At 42.9% G+C, this 24,833-nt stretch overlaps 1 protein-coding gene across 8 annotated transcripts in view; it reads right to left on the reverse strand.

Annotated features, from left to right (window-relative positions):
• The window catches only part of LOC119979467 (C-terminal-binding protein 2), a 352,842-nt gene that overhangs the window by 70,721 nt on the left and 257,288 nt on the right, over positions 1–24,833 (reverse strand). For 7 of the 8 annotated variants that reach the window (XM_038821726.1, XM_038821728.1, XM_038821729.1 and 4 more), the window contains one exon: positions 7,527–7,681. In XM_038821726.1, coding sequence (XP_038677654.1) covers positions 7,527–7,681 — 155 coding nt within the window. Of the gene's footprint in view, positions 1–7,526; positions 7,682–13,148; positions 13,462–24,833 lie in introns of those variants that run through there. The other variant, XM_038821730.1, reaches the window with a different exon arrangement.

Raw genomic sequence — 24,833 nt, forward strand, 5'->3', positions numbered from 1 at the left:
AACGGTGACCGCACAGTTTTACCTGTTGTGCATACAGAAGGGTGATGGGCCCATCCGTCCTACCAGTGGCAGTGAATGCGGCCCTTAAATGGTTATTGATCACGTAATGATCTGTTAACAGCGGTACAGGACAATTAAACACGGGCCTTCCCGACCAGAAATTAATTCTGGCGGAAACGGGATGCTGGCAGAGTTCAGGTACACCACTATCTCACCTCAGTAAATGCCCTTCCCCTCCAAGCTCACCATCAGCAAGAGTACAAGATTCCAGCCCATGTCTCCAAGAGTGCAATTCAACAAAAGGAGAATTGCAGAAAACTAATTACCATCAAGAGCCAAAATCTATCTTCACTGTATAGCAATGGCTTTTGACTTCAAGCCATTCTGAGTAAACAGTTGATCATGTGACCACAACCCTTTATTATCTGAACATCGAAAGAGACCTGAGCATTTGCAAAGATCACCACTGCAGAATATCAACTGCTAACCAAGGCAGCAACACCAAAGCCAAACCTGGAGGATCTTAAAAAGCCTCCCAGACTGATTCCTAAATCTAACTTCACCTGTAAAGAAATTTGACTTCCTGATTTAAAAAAAACCTTAATATGCCTATATTTGTGATCTGCTGAACCTTTGTCTCGCTGAGGGATTCCTGCAATTATCCTGATGTCCAACTCCATCTATTTGAACTCATCTAAAACTCAATTCAAGAGTTGAAAAGACTCCTTGCTTTATCGGGCCTGTAATGAATGTTCTTCTTAATGAGCTAGACTCTTAAACTAGTCTTCTGTTTACACCTTGTAAAAGTGCCCGATTCTCTTTAACTATAGTGCGAGTATTGTCTGTGTTTGTGTATGCCTGCGCTCTGAGCAACTGACTTAGGATTTAGACTTTTGGAGTGAATGCATGAATAAATAATCCTCTTCATTGAAACTCACAAAAGTTTGCTGATGTTATTTTAATTGACCACACGCTCTGAGCTAAGAAACTCCAAAATCCACACTTACTATGGACAGTAAAGGAAAGGGTGCAAGGATTTCAGCTCTCTCCTGACCCATTTGCACTCCCAGAATAGTGTAAATGCTGAGCTTACTGCAAATATCTACACAACATTTTCAACACACACCATAAGGAGGAGGTGTGCTGTTCCAAATCAGAGAAGAATATCAGATGCCCAATCAACCTGGGTCTCTGCCCTCATCCTTGGAAGCAAACAACAATGAAGGCAAAAATTAAGAATTTTGGGATGTTTTAATTTATTTTCTAAAAATAGTAAACCCAACCTGAAAAAATTACATCGGAGATTTGGCTGACATTTTTCCCATGATGTTAAGGCTAATAAAGATTTTGTTATGAGTTAACAAAAAAAAAGTGATTAGTGAAATGGTTGAAATGTGTGCTATTAACACTACTCAAATGATTCCTTCAAGGAGTTTAAGTGTTGTTAGCAAATAATGAAAAAAACTGGCAGAGATATATTTCGCTGTCTGAAGGGTTGGGTAAAGCCTCTAAAAACCTTGCTTAAAGGAAGTTGTGCTCAAATTGTGATAGACTGTTCCATTTTCTTACTCTTCTCAACCTTCACCATCAGTCCTGCGTAAAATGAGCCTGCGATCTCTACAAGCTGGAGTTTGACTTGAAATATAGAACATCAGGTAACATTATTGCCCAGAGCTGAAGAGAAACACTTGCCATTGTATCTAACTTGCCTAATTGACCATAGACCGTTCATCTTCCCCTGGACTTCAATTAGCAGAGGAATAATTGCACTATGAGTCAGCTTATAAACTATGAAGCAGATTTATAAAAAGCAACAACTGGACAGTAGCTGGGAATCAATACTGCCAATTCCACTTGATTACAGAATTTTTCACTCCTTAGGGACAGGAATAAACATAATATTTTGCCAACTCTCTTCGCAATACTAAATCTGAACTTGTTATGCATGCATGAGGTTTGTTCACTGGCAAAGAATATCTTAATTGGCAAAGAAGAAGTGAATGCAGCTGGAGATGGAGTCAACCGCTCCCTCTGACGTTGGAAGCTGGAATATAGGGAATTAAACACTGTCTTCCAAGCTCATGAAATGAGGCGCTAAGTCGCAATCTTCAGGAAGTCACAGAGAGACTGGTGAATTGGGAGGCACATAGCAAATGAAACAATGCGGGTAAAGTGATGCATTTTGCAAAGAAAAATGTGGAAAGGCAGTGTCAATTAAATGGTACAATTTTACAGGAACAGAGATCTGAAGTTCATACACTCAGTGAGGCAGAACCAGTTGAGAAAGCTTTTAATCAAGGGCTTTATACAAAACGTGCAAAAGCAAGGAAGTTATGTTAAACCTTTACAAATGACTGGTTAGGCCTCAGCTGGAATATTGTATCCAATTCTGAGCACTCTACTTCAGGAAGGATATCAGATAGTTTGCACTTAGTGAGGGTGCAGAGGAAATTTATTAGAACCGTATGAGGGACGACTGACTTTAGTTATGTGGAATTACTAGAGAAGGTGGAATTGTTCTCACTTTGGGGCAGCAGGGTAGCATGGTGGTTAGCATAAATGCTTCACAGTTCCAGGGTCCCAGGTTCGATTCCCGGCTGGGTCACTGTCTGTGTGGAGTCTGCACGTCCTCCCCCTGTGTGCGTGGGTTTCCTCCGGGTGCTCCGGTTTCCTCCCACAGTCCAAAGATGTGCGGGTTAGGTGGATTGGCCATGCTAAATTGCCCGTAGTGTCCTAATAAAAGTAAGGTTAAGGGGGGGTTGTTGGGTTACGGGTATAGGGTGGATACGTGGGTTTGAGTAGGGTGATCATGGCTCGGCACAACATTGAGGGCCGAAGGGCCTGTTCTGTGCTGTACTGTTCTATGTTCTATTAGCAAAAGGAATTGAGGGGAGATTTAAATGAGTCACTCAAAATTGTGAAGCGTTTTGACCAAGAGGATAAAGAGAAACCGTTGTACTGGCAGTGACATCAGTAACAAAAGGACGAAGATTTAAGGTAACTGGGGAGTTGAGGAACACTTTTGATTAATGCAGTGAGATTTTATGATCTGGGCTTTACTGCTTGAAAGGGAGGCGGAGCAGATTAAATAGAAACCTTTGAACTGGATGGATACTTGAAAAGGAAAGAAAATGCAGGGTTATGAAGAAAGAATGTGGGACTTATTGAAGAGCCAGAGAGACATGCTGGACCAAATAGTCTCATTCTATGTAATTAAAGTTTCACGAACTCCATTTGGTTCTCAGGCTCAAAGCCATTCACACGTGACTCCAAGAGTCTTTATCTCAATTGACCCACTTCAGAACAAAGTCAGCACAGAATCCAGACTATTCCGATGAAAGCTCACAGACCTGAACGGTTAACTCTGTCTCTCTCTCTCTCCACAGATGCTGCCAATCCTGCTGAGTATTTCCAGAAATTTCTATTTTCCTTTCAGATTTTGTGCATTCGCAGTATTACTTTTTGCTTTTGAATCACCACAAAAATGCAGGCAGTTAAGAGGCAACCAGCGGTCTTTCCCCAGGATCAGGGCACTGGAGGTGGTAGTCACGCCAACGAGGCAGTGAATGCCCGCCGAAACAACGGCCACCTGAGGCCTAGCATCGTGGAGTGACCCAGGCCATGATAAGAAATGGCGGAAGGGGTTTCCTAGGGTAGGAATCATGGTTGTAGGGGAGGTCAGCAGCAAGTGCAGGGAGTTGGCTCTCAGCAGCTCCAACCCCTCCCTCGAGCTCTCCCCTCCCTCGAGCTCCCCCCTCCCCCCAGCTCTCCCCTCCCTCCAGATCTTTCTGCCCCCCCAGCTCTCCCCTTTCTCCAGCTCTCCCCTCCCCCCAGCTCTCCCCTCCCTCCCCGACTCTTCCTGCCCCCGACTCTAGGGAGACGACAAGCAGTCCGCACAGGTTTACTTGTCATACTCCTCTTGTGGTGATACGCCAGCCTGCAGCTGGTATAATGCTAGCGGCAGCACAATGAGGCCCTTAAGTGGTAGAAAGGCAAGAAGGCCATCCCACAGGCCCAGACCAAATCGGGTGAAGGCGGGAAGGCAGCAGGGGTGCAGACCACCTTTTCGCCGGATTAAGTGCCTTCCCACCTCCAAACACATTACCGGAGATGGCAGAGGATTCCACCCGAGGCCTCTCGGCCATTTTCCCACTTGCCTCATTCAGATTCACCAGCAGAGGTTGGGAGCCTGTTGAAATTATGGAAATAATATAACCTGGGAAATTGGCCTAGAATCCTCAGGCAAGGGGTGGGTTCAGGAGACTGAATGTAAACCTTCCCATGTGTATTTCTCCAAGTACATTATTTAATGCTAAGAACAATTATGGCACAATAGATACGGTGGACCTCTGATTAGTCACACAGCCCGTCCTCAAACTGAACTCTGCCACCTTCCTTGAGCTCAACCCTTCATGGCTGTCCATATGAGAATCTGCATCTCACCTACTGGACTGACCAAGTTACTACTGACTATTTCACTTGCGTGTGAGTCATTAATTGATTTATTTCATTCACATTTAAGAATGACTAACTTCTGAGCTGCAAACCCATCATGTGAGTCATTTTAAATATAAAAGGGGGAAGCTAAGTCTTAAAAGGTTTTTTTTTCTCCTTGTACTCTACTTTCCACTGGTGCACCCTTCCTGTGCCTGGGCTGCTAACTTTCCAACTTCACCATCGGTTTCTCCAGGATTGGCCACTGGTAGCATGTTTTATTTAAAACCTAGTGGGGGCAGCACGAGAGGCAATTCTGCACTTTTAATTTGGATTGTTCTGAAGAAAGTCACGGCTTTATTGAAATCAATTATTTGCACATCTCAAAATATTCCATACAATAATCATACAGGACCCATAATTCCACCATAATGGGATCCCAGTCCTGGGCTAAATTATATATTGAGACTGATCATTTAAATATCTGGAGGCATACAGGCTGTACCAATCCAAGCCTGCAATGACTCAGAAGTGTTGGGGTCACGGGAGGGATGGAGGCAGATAAATTGCTGAAAAGAGGCTTCAAAAGGGCCCCAAACGCCACAAGGTGACAAGGTGAAAGAATCTCTAAATCTGGTTTCAGACATTTTCTGGAGTTCAAACCTCCAGGTTTGAGGTGAAGTGCTGCCAACGTAACATAATCATCTCCTTAAATGGCTTCAGCTAAATCATGTGGGCCACAATTTTGCACAGGAGTTGTGGCTTTGCACACTCCCAGCTGTGAAGTCAGATGAGAGTCCACCTCTGATTGACCAGGAGACCCTGCTGCAAGAAGAGACCTCCACCAGCACCTCCCCCACTCCCCTTCCCCCACCACCCCGATCTCCCAATAGAGAGCTAACAGCCAATCAAAGGCCAAATGGCTCTCTAGTGCCTGCCGCACCACTGGGAGTGATGGTCACTGCTGGGACTACAAGCTGCCCCCAGGGAAGAGATGTCATAGAACTACTTTAAGTTAAATCTGGTGTCTTGCCAGGGTCAAGCTGGCAAGCTGTGGTGAGGGGGGTTGGGAGGCGCAAGGTTCATCAGGTCAAGAAGAGGGGGGGATTATCTTGGGGTGTCCAAACAAGAGGGAAACCACCCCACAATAAAACTGACAGGTTTCACTTGACGTCCTCAACACGCGTGGACGCCTCCCCCTGTGGGTACCATCCCAGCAGAGGTGGAAGAAGGCCATTAATTGACTACTGAAGGGTCTCAATTGTTTAACAGCCGAATCACCCAACGCCTCCTCCTGTGGCATATAAAAGTCTGGAGGTTGGGGGAATGAACAGAGGTCCACCCAAATTTATTGTATGTGATCGGCCAATCTAATACTCGTGTATCTGACTTCATTTCAACTCCCACTCACCTGCACTATCTGGAGTTACACCACTTTCGCCTTAAGGGATTGGGGTTTTTCAGACTGTACAGTTCTTGCATTAATTAAGTCTGTACTTTGCTGCGTATATTATAATCAAAGTATCTGGTCATCACCTACGCCTTCAATCAATGCAGCTTTGGCCACTCTTTCTGCACCAGGTCTACCTGCCAAGCAAACCTAACTAACATCAGTAACTGGTGTAACCTCAAATTGCTCTGGACTTGGCTTTTTTCAGTTTTCATGGTGGATTTATTTTATTTCACATTAAATCTTGTTCTCTTATATTATGCAGTCTGCATTCCTTTAGCAGGTGTGCAATGTCCACTGAAGAACAGAACAAAATTCTGGTATTACTTTCTGCAAATCAAAAGTCAAAGTGACCCACAGCTATAAGAACCAACTGCAATTCATTAATTCCCAAACAAACAAAAGGTCAGAAGACAAAGAATGTATCTTTCAGTGTCAAATATTTTGGAAATGGAAGCATCCTTGCCACAAACAAGTACCCTCCTGTTTTGTTTTTTTGAGAGTTGAACCAATTGTAATGCAGCAGCATATACTTCCATGCATCAGGGCATATACTTAAATCAAATTGCCAGCAAAGAATCATTTCCATAACCCAGACTTGTCACAAAGCTCCCTCTTTTGGAGCTGAGCCTAAACGCCCTAGGATGCCGAATACTTTCCTCAAGCCATAGGAAAGAGGATAGTCCTGGTTGAAACCATCACAGAACTGCTGTTTGCAGAGAGAGAGATTGAGACACATTCCGGGTGGGTTTTGTTGTGGAGATCATCAAATAAAAGAGATATTGTAACTAACTATAATCATTGTCTGTGAACATTTCTGATGTGTTTTTTTTTAAAACTGTAATATATGTGCCACAGTACAGCCAGTAAAATGACTGAGGGAGACAGACTGCGGTAGCTATTATGCAGAGCATGAATCGTTGGAATAATCTGTGGTAGAATTTTTCAGAATGACATGATTTCTACCATTCTAAAACACGGCCTACACTGCAAGTGTGAGACCCTTTTGCAGAAAGAGGGTGAAAAGCTAAACGCAAAAGAAAACATGTGAAACGGTTAAATGGAAACAATCCAAATCATTAAATATTAAAGAGTACTGGTTACCAACAGCAACCGATACACATACGTACAAATCTGGCAGGTGCTAGCGGAGGGGCGGGATCTGAGGCCAAAGCATTTACTTCAGAAATAAAGCTCAAAATCTCTGGCTGCTGGAAGGTCCACGTTGGTGTTTTTCCGCAAAATTAGGTCTCTCTGGGTGGATCAGCCCAGCCCGATCCTTGCTCGAGCTTCCTAACATGGGTAAACTACACCCATGGTTAATTCTTCAAGTGAGAATTAGCGCACGTAATCATCGTGCTAGTTCATTGGGATATACTCCTTCTTAGCAAAGCCATAATGTGTGTACTTTATGGTAGATGATTCTTAAACTTGTTCTGAGAATGTGAAAGCTATTACAGGAATCAATAACTATTGCTGAACCCATGAGGGAAACAAAGGTTACTCAGACATTCCTTAACCTGACCCAAAAGAAAACCTCCAACTGGATCGGGGGAGGGGGAGGCGGAGACAGTGCTAGAAAGGACAAATCGGGACTGTTTTTTTTTACCTTGTTCTACTTGAGGTTGAAACTGAATACTACCTTTTCATGAATCTCCTGAGTAGATTGTGCGTCACAGAAAGCAACAGTTGCCATGTCCTTGAGGATTGGCATCTCCACGGTACAGTCTCTGCCATCTAGCAGTGCCACCAGAGGGCGGGGGTGCATTGGTCCATTCATAATTTGTGGGCGGATACCTGCAAAGGAAGAAATGAACGTGAATTGTTATTAAAGGCCGGTTCATATCGGGAGGAGCATGGATCTTCAGTAAGCTGAAATGCAGCCACATATACCGACCGTCGAACAGAAACAATGCTTGAAATCATCAACAAAGGAGAAAAAAAACCAAATGTTGGAAATCAGAAATAAAAGTAGCTGTCAGTGAAATAATGACTGGAATTCTAACCAGAGCACTGGTTGTCATGTCCCTTTTGAACAGAATTGTGAAATGCAATCAATAAAATTCCTGGAATTACTTGCGACAAATATTGAATTTGCCATTTTCAACCTGCGGCCTCGACCAGCACACGTTTCTTTATAGAAATGCTGGCAACTATTCCAGGTTCTGTATGTGCTATAAGCTCAACACGAAAGACAAGATGTGAGCACCTTTGGTGTAGTAATTCTTGTTGTATGATTCAGCACAGCATACATTAAAAAACTACCTGTAGCACTAGCATGATAGCACTTGTATGTTGCACCACGATTCTGGCGGCAGGATCACTTGCCACTCAGAGCCTCCCATCACAGTTTCATCTTTCACTGTTGAAGGAGGGAAATGCTGCAGTGACATGGGGAAAGAGCAAGGGGGAGCGGGGCCAACCAGATTCCTCTTCAAAAGAGCCGGGGGGGAGAGTAATACTCTCACAGGCCTCTTTTCTCTAACTATTTCTACCTTGCATCCTTCAGAGTGTATGTCTGACATATTTAACCTTGGACGGCATCAGTCCCAAGCCAGAGATTCACATATGCATAGAAGCAAATCTGATTCTTTATCCTCCCTAGCTGGGGCTATTTGTACCGACGGCTGCCATCAGCTACCCAAGCACAGAAAAAAAATATTTTTTTTAAAAGATATACTTTCTGAAAGAGTAGTTTGAATTTTAAATCTTGAAGCCAGCAAAGACAGTCCAGCTCACAGTGGCTGCGAACTGATGCAGTACGAGGTTAAAACCATGACCTTTGCTGTAGTGGGAATAAGTGTTGAGTTAATCTGAGACTTCATATTGAAACTTCCCCTCAACTGAATGCATATTCCTCACTCCATCTCAGTGCAAGGCAAGAACATAACTTTTTCCTTTCAACTTGGGAAGAGAAATAAAATTCAAAATTCCCTCCCCAGGCGAGGTCAGGCAAAGGTTTAACTTTATCTATTCCCGTGGCACCAACATGGACGCAATTTGCATTTTAGACTGTGGAAGCACTGAGTTATTGAGGAGCGCAAGGTGCTCGTGCAAATAACGGCCTGCTGGAATTTTTCTCAATTTGTGCACTCGAATACATGTTGCAATCCCAGGCTTGAACTGTATCTGGACAATAGCACTAAGGCAAAGAACAGCAGGAGAACTTTGGGATGGGTTGAGTGTAAACTCCAGTAAGAACAGGGGCCACAGGTCAAATGTACTTTGATGTTGCCGACACCTGCACAAGCCCTGCACATCGGGAGCTGACAGTACTGAGCCTGATATAAAATCAGCTTAGAACCCGGACACAACACATAACATTAACGTGCATTAGATTAAGTTTGATTTGTTGTACTGCAGTTTATTGATAAGAGTACTCTAAATAAGTCTGGAGGCAGCATTCAGCACTGTTTCGCACCATCAAGTATTCATGAAGACATCTCAAGGAATCCCAGCTAAGTTTCACATCAGGAATCAGATCAAGGGGTTGGGGGGGGGGGGGGGGGCACAACATTGGGCAGAGAGGAAATAATTTATTGTAAAGCATGTGTAAAGACACTATAGGCATTTGGAAGACCTGTGAAATTTAAGAGGGAAAATAATCCACCATGTCTGTGTACTGCACACATTCCTGTGTTCTCTGTGTAATATATTCTTCATGATGGCCGAGTACCACTCATTCTTTGGTGTGGGGAGACAGAAAGGGGTGGGGAACAAACAGAGAAGGGAATGAACGTGACCTGAACGTTGCAGTGTTACGAAGTGTGTTCATGTTGTGAAATATGGAGAAAAAACAACTTTTTATTAGGAACCCTAAGCAAATAAAATGATCCCTAAATGCAGACAAGGTAATATCTGATCCAAAAACCAGACTGCAAACAAAGGAGAAATCAGACACCAGTGAACCAAATCCAATAGAGCTCAACATGGTGCGATTTCTCCACTATTAGCAGAACTTCACGCTGCTTCTTTGCATCACCCCAATCCTGGTTATGCCAGGATGGCTTCAAAAGAAATCTCACCACGGCTTTAAGACGCCGTTGTTTTACCCATAACTATTACATCAGCAAAGTTAAAAGCAAGGCTGGAATGACGTTTACATTTTTTAGTGCCGCTCCAAATCGTATTGAAGCTAGAGCCTATGCACTCAGTAAAATATCCGACCAGAGAATATTAAATATGAGGCCAATCAGACGCGCTGCACAGACACAGAACTTCTAAGTCAGCACAAAAAAGGCCTGAACTTCACCACGACAGTGCTCACTGCAAGGTGCTGTTTTAACCTCCACAAATGTGCTGAGTGGTGACTTGCCAGGCATGTCAGAGGCAGTATTCGCCTGTGATTTTAAATCTTTCAACCTGAAAAATTCTCATTTTTTTGTGCGGGTGTACCATGGATGAATAGTTATGAAATAGCCTATTGTGTAAATTCTAAACTTGATCACTATATACGGCAGATTTTAAAAAATCATTTAATCACAGCACCAGAACATAGACAAGATTAATAAATAAGGTTATTCCCCCGTGGTCACTACCTTTGACTTAGCAAATAGAGCCCCCCCCCCCCAATCGCCTTTGATTGCTGAACAGATACTCAGAACTGTCATCTAATGCAGCTCTCCCCTGAAACACAACACTCCATCTGGTAACCTAGCGAAACATCCAACACGGGAAGGTAAGCTTCATTATAATGCGAGTCCTGAAGCTGTTAAGACATTCCTGCTAAGAACTGTTTGCGAGTAGCATTGATAAATGAAGGGGTTAATAATCAATTATTCGCCAATAGGAAGAACGAAAACCACTAAACATCACACTGGCCCAAGTGAACAAAATGCAATTCAGTTGCACTCCCAACACACTGCAGTGTTCCTTTCAAACAACTTGAGCTCCCAGAAGATGAGGAGCTGGCAAGAGGAGTGCAGAAACGGCAGGTTTTGCAGAACATCTGCTACTGCTATCGTCTCTATCCAAACATTCAGTCACACTGCATCTACGCTAATTATTTAAAAACCTGCCCCTGCACATGTCATTTTTCTTCATCATGCTAAACACCATTTTAACTTATGAATGACTCGAGCAGCTGCAGTCAAGATTGGCAATGAAAATACATCGCATGAAAGCATTATTAATTTAGTGAATTTAGCATTTGTGCCATGTCAATATTGCGGATTATTTAGATCAGTGAAAATCAATTCTATTAATCTCAAAATGCTATTCACAATCCAAAACATTCCAAAATCTTTCAAAGGACGAAAGCCTCTCCAAAGTGAAGGTGAAAGGTTAACTTACCATAAAGTTATTTCTAGAGACACTGCATACTTCTCCGTGCTTCTTATTCACTATATTGACACTACCCTCTGAATGTGCTGGGAATCTGCCATTTTGTAAAGGGTAGCCCTAGCAAAATCCTTGACCTTTTTCCTGAGCCTATTGGCACACTCTAACAGCACATATAATTTTAGCTTAAAAGTCACTGTTTGATTCTAAAAATATTTCTGTTAACTGCCTGTGTTGTTTGTACAATTCATTTACAGGGCCCCAGCCAGTTTAATACAGGTATTTTATTAACACGATATAAAGAGAGGTGGAGGTTAATGGTGTCCAGCTGGATCAGGATTGGGAGTGGAAGGGCAAAAAAAGGTGTTGTTCACACTGAACGCATGATACGTGCTTTACCAGGCCACTGTAAAGCATGAGGGCAGAAATTCTTGAAACTTCACAATTGCCTCAATGATAAAGTTTATCTTGATTTGAACTCCCTGCCGTATCTGACCACTGGCATAAGCAAAGACTGTTCTGAAGGACCAGCCTTTGCAGAACGGCTCTGCTGTAAGGATTACATTATGATTCAACACGGTTCCAGTGATTATCCAATCCGGCTCCTATGTTGCTCCACAGGAATTTGTCTCATAACCCAGAAGGCAAACTTTCCTCGCAGCTGAATGACTAAAAACTAAACTCTATTTTTCAACTTTTCATCTCAAAACAATACTGCTTTATCTTCTACAGAGGTTGCTGACCTCTAAGACCAGAAAGTGCAGCGAGTGGACTATGCCCTCACAGATGCTAATCCATAATAGACATGGCAAAAGGGTACTTTGTTAAGCAAACATCAATTTTTCCCTATCCTCCCAGAAGAACAGTCAACAACAGCCTAGGCGTGATGTCCCTAAACTTGTTTGCGCTGTAGTTAATAGGATGAGGTGCCAAGCACTTTGCAGTTGTGCGGCCTGATGTACCTGTCAGAGGCCATGCATCTACATTCAGCTGAGGAATGAGGGGCAAAGGAGGGAGAGACGGGAAGGGAAAGGCTTCAGCGTCACTAATAAACACATCAAGTGTGCGCTTAGAGCTGGGCTCGAGCCTCCACAAAAGCAAGCCCTGGCAACTGCTTGTAAATCAGCCTGCCCTGATTACATATTCTGATGTGTTTGTTGTGAGAAGCTCGAATCAAGGGGAACAACATTAATTCTACAATGTCAGCCTATAACATTTCAGGCTCCACTCAGTCGATTTAAAAAAAATGTTAAATCCGTTACAGCCAGACTGCTCCACAAATGTTGAGAAGTTTGTTAAGACAGGTTATATGTTGGCATTTCTGGGGTATAATATACAACTCAGCCATTTGATTGAAGGAGCACTTTTCCTTCAATTGCACATGTTTAGTCACAAATTTAGTTCTTCATTTCAGCTGTTTTATTTGGGGAGCCAGGCTGTATTTTATTCAGTGGAGAGCTATGAGCTCCCACTGTCTACAGTACAGAGGACCCCACCTCCCCCTCAATTGAAAAGCTGAACAGCTTGTTGCATGGAGCACACTGTATAAAGTGTCTTTGTTTTAGTGCTGATGTACAAAGACTGCTTGTCCTTGCTCACGTCTCTTGCTCTTTGCCACCCAGTCATATCCTATTCCAATGCCACCCCTGCCAAGTAAATTAGAGATTACTCCTTGCTAAATGGCAGCCTTTGTGTGACTGCAATGTTGCCGGTACGATCTAGCAGAAAAACAAAAGGGAAGCCATTTCTCTAATTCTCATTAATCTCCATTGCATGCACCACAACAGAGCTTAGATGGTTTAAATGTGTTAAACTGTAGCATATGAAGTGCGCATAAACAGACTAGTGACTCTCGTCAAACACATGCACTCATACACACTCAAATGGAAGGATTAATTCCCTAGTATAAACCAAACGTTTACAGTTTGAAAAGATGGTGCACAATTATTAAACAAAGAGAAAAGAAACAGGAAGTTTTCCTTGCCTGGAAAATGTTGCTTCCACATTCTTCACATTAACACATTAGTAAGAGTCACACATGGTACATGGTAGCAGAGAAAAAAAACCAGGCGTAATTAAAAAAAACAACAAGCAGACACTAAGTGTTCAGGGTCTAGTTCGCAGCCTCCGTCAGTACAACTACAAGGGATGTCTTCGATCAAGCAGTCCCCCTGCCCACAGCTGCAACATCTCGAGACAAATGTCTCTTTGAACACAAATGGAAAGAAAAGGCTTTTGTCCTGAGCATCGAGGAAATGTCCAGGCTCCCCTAACACGGATAAAGTCACCTTCACACCACTGTAAACTCCTCACAGCACTCGCTCTGGACTATGCTGAAGCTTTTAACTAATCACAATTTATTCCAACCCCTTGAAAAATCATGTGAGCCAGCCTTAAAAAAAACACACACACTTAGAAACCAGACACGCCGAATGTTATTTTAAAAATTATTATTTTGATTTGCAGTTCAATTTTCCTTTTACAACGCCTTCTGGTCTTCCTGCATTTCGGTTTATTTTTCTTTTTGTTTTTGTTTCACACCCCAGTTGATTCTAATTCAGAATCTGAAAGCTTTATTACTCCTCAGCTTTTTATTTCTGTTTATCTCAACTCGCTGCCTCCAATCCCTCGCCACGCCACAGTCCCCTGCCCCCCCTCCTTCTATTTCCAACATCCAATCTTTACGCGGCCTATCAGCAGAGTGGGAGGGGAAAACAAGGCCTCAGATGTATCTCTCATAACCCAGGCAATGCTACCCCATGGGCAGATGACAGGACATGGTCAGTTGTTCCTCTATTTTTGTGCCCCCCTTCCCCCCATCCGCCATACCAAGCCTAGGTGTTCCATAGATTGCAGTCCAGTGAGCAGCATTAAAAAAAATCTAACCAGATAGTGATGTTAAATTGACAATCAGACGTTGCAGCAGGGGAATTTTAAAATTCCTGATTCCATACGTTGAGTCAGATTTGATGGGTGCCCTCTAGGTGGTAGAAACATCGTAATCGCAACAGCACTGATTGAAAGACAAATCCAAAATTATCCCAGAGGAGTTACAAAAAAACAAAGGAACGTGAACCCACGTTTGGAAAGCTGAAAAGTAGGAATCCAAGATCAGAGTTTGCCCAAACAGGCTCATCTCTACCACCAGGGCGTCGGTTAGAATTCATTCTTTCCCTCTGTTTCACCAGGGTCAAGTTGAAGAACGGACTGGAAATTGATCTCAGGGTAAAGAAAAATACTGAATTAATGTTGCCGTTTTTAACTGTAGCACGTTTACCTGGGAAAAGTAAAAGAGGGTTATTGCTGTAGTAGTGGTGGATGGGGCAGCAGCAGCAAAAGGGTGGGTGCATACAAACTTAGGAGGTGCAATTTTGAGAACAGGTTGCGCAATCCCGACTTGTGGCGCAGTGGTTAGCACTACTGCCTCGTTGTGCTGAGGAGCCGGCTTCAATCCCGGCCCCGGGTCACTGTCCATGTGGAGTTTGCACATTCTCCCGTGTTTGCGTGGGCGTCACCCCTTCAAGCCAAAGATTTTAAAAAATAAATTTAGAGTACCCAATTCATTTTTTCCAATTAAGGGGCAATTTAGCCAATCCACCTAGAGAGAGAGTGAGCACAGCAATACAAATCAGACCTGCAGAGCCAGGCCTTGCTATGGGTTAATCCAGTGAGTCTAGAGCCTCATTCACACTTACGACTTCAAAATAATTTGCATTTCTTTCTCACGAACGGAGGGTAACACAGGGGTTGCAATAATAATTAAGTGACATGAACATTGTTGACTTCTGTGTTGTGGAAGCGAAACCCACGCAAACACGGGGAGAATGTGCAAACTCCACACGAACAGTGACCCAGAGCTGGGTCGAACCTAGGACCTCAGCACCGTGAGACTGCAGTGCTACCACTGTGCTGCCCTCCACAAGCCAAAATTATGCAGGGTAGGTGGATTGACCACGCTAATTTGCCCCTTGGAAAAAAAATTTTATTTAAAAAAAAAAGTTCAGATTGCAAGACACCCAATGGGCTGGTAGATTCTGTAGGATATTGGGTGGTTGGTCACCCTGATATCAACACATATCTAAGAAATGGAGTTCAGGTACAGATCGACTCTGATTAATTTATGCAACAGAATGGGTTGAAGGGGCTGAATGATCTGCTCCAATTTTTATGTTTATATTTATATATATATATTTTCACAGATATACACATCTGTGAACTCAGCTGCCAATTGCTACCAAGTTAACGTGCATGCTTCGGAAGCTCTGGAAATCAGAACAACGTCAAGAGAGCAGAACCGTCATGCGAGCAATGATTGGGGGAGAGAGAGAGAGAGAGAGAGTGAGCACAGCAATACAAATCAGACCTGCAGAGCCAGGCCTTGCTATGGGTTAATCCAGTGAGTCTAGAGCCTCATTCACACTTACGACTTCAAAATAATTTGCATTTCTTTCTCAAGAACGGAGGGTAACACAGGGGTTGCAATAATAATTAACTGACATGAACATTGTTGACTTCTGTAATTCCCTCCAGCTATGTTCCCTGCTGATGGGATTTTCTTGGTTGTATTTGAAGTAGCTGTGACGGGTGCCTTCTCCTTGCCTTGCTGTGTATCTGTGCACACAGAGAAAAGTGATTCTTCGGGGGATTTTTTTTTGCATAACGTCGTACGAGACCAGACCCAAGTCTGCCTTTCCCAAAAGGGAACTAAACCCCCGGTGGCAAAGTCAGGGTTTTCAACATGTTGCCAGTTGTTATAAAGGACGCTGTGCGCTGAAACACTGAATGCACGTTGACATTGCTTACCGAGAATTCTCCGCTGGGGAAAAAAACTCTCCCAGTAACCCAGTTAACTACAGTAAGTGAGCACTGGACTAGAGCCAGAAGAACCAACTGAAACATATTCACAGGACTTAAACTAAGAGAAATCTATTAAACTAAATTGCCGTATTATTAGCATTCACTGGCCACTTTTACAAGAATGCAATAAATGGTTTATAATTTCCCTCATTATTCCTCATTTGAGTAACTTTGGGATAAAATTAGATTGGGCCAGTTAGCGGGTCGCAATGTGCAAATACCCCAGGCCCGTTTGAAGTATTGCAGGCGGTACACAAACTATTCTGTCTGCTAATGGCGAGCAGTGCAGTGTAAAATGCGCCACTTTCTGGCTGCATGTTTAGCAGGAGGGCCCAGGTATGAGCGTGGCTCGCCTGATGCACTGATTGCCTCCACTTCTTTAAGGAGCCTTAGTCCAGGAGGTGGAAAGGAGGAGAGAGTGACTTCAATGTTTCTGAAGGAGGTCACTGGGACCTTAAGGCATACGTACACATACGGCACTGCGAGCAGGTAGCAGAGGGCAATTCCAGATGTCTGGTCTCAAGAAACTGGCTGCAGTGCAGCAAAAGGTTCAATGATCTCACACAAGTGTCCAAGGTCAGCGAGTGCATCTTCACATGATTATAGCCTACCTACCACGCCACCAATCTCTCATGCGACACACCACTGATATCTTGCCCATCAGCAATCTCCAGCAATAAAGATTAATGTCTAACATTTAGAGACTTCATTTCTGCCACAGCCTAAGGCCTCACACTCACATCTCAGCTTCCACATATTTTCAGCTATTCAACTAGCACAGGCACATCATCCAAACCCACAGCGCCACACTCGCTTTCACTCTTCCCTCTCTTCTGCAGGACAAGATGGCACAGAACAGGAGGAAAAAGCAGAGAACTGTCAGGGATAGGAATGGCTGCATTTCCTGAATCCTTTGGAGGAGATGGGTTCCTCATTATAAGGGCAGCCATAACTGAGCTTGCAGCATTTGGCACCACTGGAAACACGGAGGATGATGGTATGTTCCTGCCTTTTGCACCTTCTCAAATCCTACTTCACCCGCAGATGGTGTGTTCACGGAGCTGCTACATTCCACCCCTACCCCCCTCATCCAAACTCTTCTTCCCCTTCTGCATTTTCACTTTCAGATACCCAAGAATTGCTCACGATGACGGGTGTGAGCAAAAGCCCGTAGCTGAATCCCCGTCATTTGTTCTGATCCTTGCAGCCACCAGCTCAAACACTGACATTGTGCATCCATTAGAGGGTAGTATAGGTTCGGGATTAGCATGTGGTAAATCACCAGGCGAGTGAGCTGCTGCCATACCAGGCTGGTGCAGTCTGAAGCCGAGCCATCAAGGTCCAGAGCTGCATACGGTTGCCCTGCAAGATCATCTGCAGTCTCCCCCTGTGAAGGACATAGCCTTCCACCAGCCATTGGGTTTGCACTGCATGGGAGCACTAGGTCAGGCAATGGCACCCACAAAACAGGCTCAGAGTAGAATGCACATGGGTGTATTGCTAAGTGCTCTATTAGTGGAAATACTGTTGAATTAAATTGTTATGGAATAGTTTTTTGTGGTCCCTTTTATTTCAGGGTAATGCCAAGGGGACACTGTGAGACCACAGCAGAAGGATGGAAATGTGGGGAATTAATGAGTAATAATGAAGAGGGGATTATAGCCCAATTAGCTGCTGTTGGGCAGTCCTTCCAGACCAAAGCTGACCCCACCCACCTTCCTAACCTTCCTCTTTGATGTCCACATAGAAGATCTGGTCGCAAGGACCAGACCCTCATGAGAATGAGGTTGTGGAAGATGCAGGATGAATTTGAAAAGATGCTCTGACGAGTACTGGACGACTCCACCCAAGCAGGCCAGGCACCAGAACTGTGGTCTCAGAACTTGAATCGTATGCTCTATGATGTTCCTCGTGACAGCATGGCTCTCACTGTATCAGTGTTGGCCATGTGGTCACGTGGAGGAGGGGAGTCCGAGCCACATTTAGACGGGTAGCCCTGGTTGTCAAGCAGCCAAATTCTGGCATTGTGGTGGCTCCAACATGGTGGGAATAGTTGACTGGCACAGGGTGAGAGCATCATGGCTGCAGCTAGAATAGCAGGCATGCTGGTCTGGGTATGATCGCACAACAGGGAGTGGTAGCCCATGTGATTGTGGTATATACTGATCCCACAGAGCCTCATTCAGCCAATTTGGATATCCATTAGCCTAAGCCACATGCCCAGTCCCCCTTCTCTCTGGATAAGGAGAAGACTATGAAGCCTCTTCTCCAGACATAGAGAGCCTCTGTCACCTCTCTAATGGGGTTGTTTGGGGGCTGTTTAGCACATAGCTAAATCGCTGGCTTTGAAAGCAGGCCAGCAGCACGGTTCGATTCCCGTAACAGCCTCCCCAAACAGGCGCCGGAATGTGGCGACTAGGGGCTTTTCACAGTAACTTCATTTGAAGCCTACTCGTGATAATAAGCGAATTTCATTTAATTTCACTTTAATGCAGTGATGCATGATGAACTGAGTTACATGGTCAATGAGGTTGTGTTATCTACACTTCTTCTCCATAGTGAACACAGATGCAAAATATTCACTTAAAACCTCACCTACGTCTTCCGGCTCCCCACACAGATTGTCATATTGAAACCTAACAGGCCATACTCTTCCTCTTGCCCTTAATATACTTATAAAACACCTTTGAATTTTCCTTTACTTTTACCGCCAGTGTATTTTCATGCCCCCTCTTCGCTCTCCTAATTTCTTTTTTAAGTAACCCCCTGCACTTTCTATACTTCTCTAGCGCTTCCACTGATTTGAGCACTTTTTATCAGCCACAAGCCTCCCTTTTTTTCCTTATCCAACCCCGGGTATCCCTTGACATCCAGGGTTCTCTGGACTTATTTTTCTCACGCTTCACCTTTTGGGAATATGTTGGCCCTGAACTCTCTCTGTTTTCTTTTTGAATGAATCCCACTGATCTGAAGAAGATTTTAGTACAAGTAGCTGCTTCCAGTCGACTTGGCCAGATCTGGTCTTACCCTATTGAAATTTATCTTCCCCCCCCCCCCAATGCAGAACCTTTATTTCCAATCCATATTTATCCCTTTCCATAACTACCTTAAATCCTAATCAGTTATGGTCACTGTCACCAAAATGTTCCCCCACTGAAATGTCTACCATTGCCTAGCTTCATTCCCTAAAACTGTGTCAAGCACCCAGGGTCAAGCATCACCACCTCTCTTGTTGAACTTCCTACGTACTGGTATATATATATTTTTTTTAATATATTTATCCTGGATAAATTTTTAGAATTCTGCCCTCTAAGCCTTTCACACCTTGACTATCCCAATTAATATTGGGGAACTTGAAATCCTCTGCTATTATTACCCTATCATTTTCACATTTCTTTGAGAGTGCCTAAATAACTGCCCTTCTGTTTCTCCCTGACTTTTTGTATGCTCGCAGCAATGTGCCCCCTTTTTGTTTTTAAGTTCTACCCATATGGCCTTATTTGGGGGACCTTCTAGGATATCATCCCTCTTTCCTGCAGTAAGCGACTCCTTGATCAATATTTCAACATAACCTCCTCTTTTAAACCATCTGTCTAGCCAAGTGAGCTAAACTGCCTACTGTACCTCCACTCCATATCCCATCCCACTGCCAAATTAGTTTAACTCTCCCATAGCAACAGCACTAGCAAAACTCCCCGCAAGGATGCTAGTCCCGTTCCATGTGCAACCCATCCAACCTTTTTTAAAAAACTTTTTAGAGTACCTAATTTTTTTTTTCCAATTAAGGGGCAATTTAGCGTGGCCAATCCACCTAACCTGCACATCTTTGGGTTGTGGGGTTGAAACCCACGCAGACACGGGGAGAATGTGCAAACTCTACACGGACAGTGACCCAGGGCCGGGATTCGAACCCGGGTCCTCAGCGCCGTAGGCAACAATGCTAACTATTGTTCGCACATGTTGCCCACCCATCTAACTTATACAGGTCCCACCTTCCCAGAAACGGACCCGGTGATTCAGGGATTTAAAGCCCACCCTCCTACACTATCTATTCAGTCATGCATTGATCTGCTCCATCCTCCTATTCCTATACTCACAGGTACTTGACACTGGGAGCAATCCAGAGATTGCACACTTTCAGGTCCTGCTTTACAATCTGCTACCTAGCTTCCTAAATTCTTGTTGCAGGACCTTAGCCCTCTTTCTGCCTATACATATTCCCATATCCATTTATGTCACCGGTATTTAGAAATCTGTCAATCTATGTTTTAAACATACTCATCAATTGAGTTTCCACAGCCCTCTAGGGTAAAGAATTCCAAAGATTCACAACTCTCTGAGTAAAACAATCTTTCCTCATCTCGGTCTTAAGTAACTTCCCCCTTATTTTGAAATTGTGCCCCCTGGTTCTAAATTCCTCAACCAAGGGAAACATCTTACCTGAATCTATCCTGTCTATCTCTTTAAGAATTTTGTAGGTGTCAATCAGATCACTCTCATTCTTCAAATCCCGAGAGAAGACAGGCCAGTTTCCCCAATCACTTTTCATAAGACAGCCCCACCAATTCAGTGAATCTTTGTTACACTCCCTCTATGGCAATAATATCCTTCCTAAGGTAAGGGCACAAAATGTATTCAGGTGCAGTCTAACCAAGGTTCTAAACTATTGAAGCAAGACTTCACTACTCCTCCCCTCAAATCTTCTTGCAATAAAGGCCAGCACACCATTATCTTTCTTAATTGCTTGCGGCACCTGCATGTGAGCCTTCAGTGACTTATTGACAAGGACATCCAGGTCCCTTTGTACATCTACACTCTGTAATCTCCTAATATTTAAGAAATAACTTTGCATAATCTGTTTCTCCTACCGAAGAGAATAACTTCACATTTTTCCTCATTATATTCCATCTGCAATGTTCTTGTTCACTCATTAAATCTGTCCAAATGCCCTTAAAGCAGCTTTGCCACACATTCCCACCTAGTTTTGTGTCATCCACAAAAGTGGAGATATATTTAGTCCCCACATTTATATCATTGATATATACTGCGAACAGCTAGGGCCAAGTGCTGATCCTTGTGGTACCCCACTAATCACAGCCTGCCAATACAAGAGTGACCCATTTATTCCTATTCTGTTTTCTGCCTGTTAACAAATCCTCAACACATGCTACTATATTGCCTTCTATCTCATGTGCGTTAATTTTGCTAGCCAACCTCCTGGGGAATTTATCAAAAAATTTATCAAAAATCCTAATATACTTCTCCCCATTGTCAATTCTCATAGTAACATCCTCAAAAAACTCCCGACAGGTACATCAAACATGATTTTGCATACAAGTTCATGTGCCCAATCAGATCATTAATATCCAAGTGTTCATTTATCACATGATTTCTAATAGATTGGGACCATATATAATATTTTCCCTATCACTGATGTAAAGCCAACAGGTCTGTAGTTGCCTGATTTCTCTCTCCCTCCCTCTTAAATAGAGTGACATTTGCTATCTTTCAATCTGCAAGAACCATTCCAGTATCTAAAAACATTTTGGAAGATGATCACCAATGCATCAACGACCTCCATAGATATCTCTTTCAACACTCTGGGATTTAGATCATCAGGTCCCAGGGCTTCATCAATCTTCATTAATTTCTCCAATACAACCTTCTTACGAATACAAATTTCCTTCAATTCCCCATTCTCCCAAGTTCCTTGGATCTCTAATCTGGGAGATTTATTGCATGTTCCTCAGTGAACACAGACACAAAGTAATCATTTTGCTTGTCTGCCATTTGTTTATTCCCCATCATAAATTCGCCTGATCCTGCCTGCAATGGACTCACATTTGTCTTAGACAAAAGTTTCCTTCTTATGTACCCATAGAAACTTTTACATTTTATTTTACAGTTTTTTTTGCTATTCAGTTATCAATGTCTTAGTCCTCCTTTGCTTTATTCTAAAATGGTCCTAATCCTCGGGTTTATTCCTATTTCTGTCAACTCTACTGGCCTTTTCTTTTAATCTTATCCAATCCTTAACTTATTTTGTTAGCCATGGTTGACTGACTTTTCTCTTGGGTTTTTGTAACTTGAAGGAATCTATAGTTGTTGTGAAATATGCAATAATCTTTAATGACTGTCATATGGACAGTCATATTTTAAAATGTATTTTCCCAATCCATCTCACCTAATTTTCCCCCTCACAACTTCATCATTTCCTTTATTCAAATTTAACACCCTGGCTTCCGATTGAAAGACCTCACTTTCAAAGATAATGTAAAATTCTATCATATGATGGTCACTCATCCTATAAAATTCTTCTACAATAAGATAATTAATTGGCCCTTTTTCATCACATAATCATAATATTAGGTCTAAAATAGCCTGTTGTCCAGTCAGTTCCACAACATACTGCTCTTGAAAACTATCCCAAGCAAACTCCAGAAACACATTTTCTACAGCATTAGTACTCGCTGGGTTTGCCCTGTCCATATTCAGATTGAAGTTACCCTTGATTATTGTATTACCCATGCTACATGATTCTCTAATATCCTAATTAATACCATGCCCTATACTGCTACTCCTCTTTGGTACCCATAAACATCTCCTGCCAATGTCTGCTGCCCTTGCTGTTTCTTAGCTCTACCCAAACAGATTCCACAGATTTTGTTCTTTGATCGGAGATCCTCCCTTACAAATATACTTATCCCATCCCTTATTATCAGTGCAGCACCACCTCCTTTTCCTTTGTCCCCCACAGGAATAATAGGCTAGTAAGTGAGTAAATACAAAAGTGCAGAAATACATTAGACAGACAATAATCCAAATATTCCACAGAGCCCCGAGGATACCCTCTCTGGAGTTGCAGTTTCCCCAACGTTAAGGAGCATGAGTAAGTATTGGTGCCATTAAAGCTTGGGTAACAAAAGTTCCCAATTATGAACACACAGGGTGGGATTTACCGGTTATTCACGCCGGTCCCATGCTGGTGCACGGGCTTCCCTGCGATGAGGGGTGCTATCGTCGGGAGATCCCGTTGGCAATGGGGGGGGACCGCATTTGCTGCCGTAAAACATGCGGTGGGATGGTCGGTAAATCCCGCCTATAGACTAATAAATAAATAACTATGCCACGTGTTCTTTTAGAATGAGGGAGGTAATTTAAGCTAAATTCTATAATTTTAAAGGGTCCGCAGGAATAAAAATACCTGGGGAGTGTATGTAAGCTACACAAGGATGGCAGAGCTAGTTTTGAAGGCCGTTTGAAAAATAAAACAGGGTTATTGACTAAGTACAAGATTAGAGTATAAAAGTTAAGGTAAAGTTATGCTCAACCTTCATAATACGTTGTTTAGGCCTGCGATAAATTATTATGGGCAGCACACTGGGAAGGATTTCAAGGACTTCGAATGAATGTAGAATTCAGTATCAGGAAGAAATAATTTAATGTACTGTATGCACTTGGTTTCGGACAATGCTCGGCACAATATCGAGAGCCGAAGGGCCTGTTCTGTGCTGTACTGTTCTATGGTATTGTGAATGCGAGAAATATTTTGCTATTTTGTTAAAATATCGCACCATCAGTAAAAGCTATTCCTAGTTATACACACGTCTTGTTCTACAATGTCCCATATTATTTCCAGCTCTAGAGGCCTTTAAAGCTCACTATCTAGATTATAACAGCAAAACCTGAGATCATCCAATGTTATTCTATATTCTCCAGTTAAATATGACACTCGATTATGAGAAATTGTTTGAACCATGGGAATTCCATAAAAATTACAACTAATACATCAATTGTCACATCATAAAGGCAATTTGTATTTCCATTTGTTAAGTCTCATTAGAATCTGGGTGCTGGAGTTACTTTACTTTTTTAAAGTTACATAGAGGAAATTCTCCCAATTATAAAGTATCAGGGTATTTGAATGATTTTGACAGAGCAGGCCAGGTTATCACAGCCTTTCTAACATTCTATATTTCCAGTAACAAGAGAATTGACTCTATACAACCATGTTTTCCATTAGTTAGATTATACCTATAAAATGGGACAGATTTCAAAACACATTTAGCATCAGACTTGAAGAAGTTATACGAAATGACAATATTTCAGAATGTGGTATCACAAATAAACAGCCTGCCACCTTATGTTGGCCCATGGAGGTGATGAAATATATTCTTTAATAAAATGAATACACAAATTGTGGCCATGTTAACAGCTGTTAGACAATGTAAAGCCTAAGCTGCACTCTGCAGGTTGGGTCCACATGTACAGCCACAGTAGGTGGCGCTTGGAAGAATATTTTTGTACGTTCCTAGCCAACTGGCCGACTCAATGTATGAAAAATACCAACATGGTTTTGGCCTCCATCTGTGCAAAGATTGTCACACCCGCAAAGATTTGGCTGGTACTGATTCACTAACAAGGAGTCAAACCAGTTTAATTGCACTGCAATATGTAGCGCAGTGCTACAAAGTTTAAACCATTTTTTTTTCTGTCGCTGCAGTTTGAATTTAAAAAAAAAATCCCATTCAACATTTTATGCGGCTGAAGAAGACCTCAAACAGTTTCCCTTTTCCAGCAGCACGGCGTACTGCTGTGGTGCTGGACCATTGTTTCAGGTCACTGGCAAACATGTTCGAGAATTAAAGGCACAGCCTTCTCACCACAAGTTAAAGCCAATAAACCGACAGGATGTCATTTCACAGCACGTTGACGAAGTAACACAGATGCAAGATACCTGGTTAGACAAATCACTGCACGAGTCACTCTAGTTGACCGTTACCATTGGTCCAATTACTTGGGCTTGTTGGTA

This window comes from Scyliorhinus canicula, chromosome 16 (genome assembly GCF_902713615.1).
Source record: "Scyliorhinus canicula chromosome 16, sScyCan1.1, whole genome shotgun sequence".
Classification (NCBI taxonomy): domain Eukaryota; kingdom Metazoa; phylum Chordata; class Chondrichthyes; order Carcharhiniformes; family Scyliorhinidae; genus Scyliorhinus; species Scyliorhinus canicula.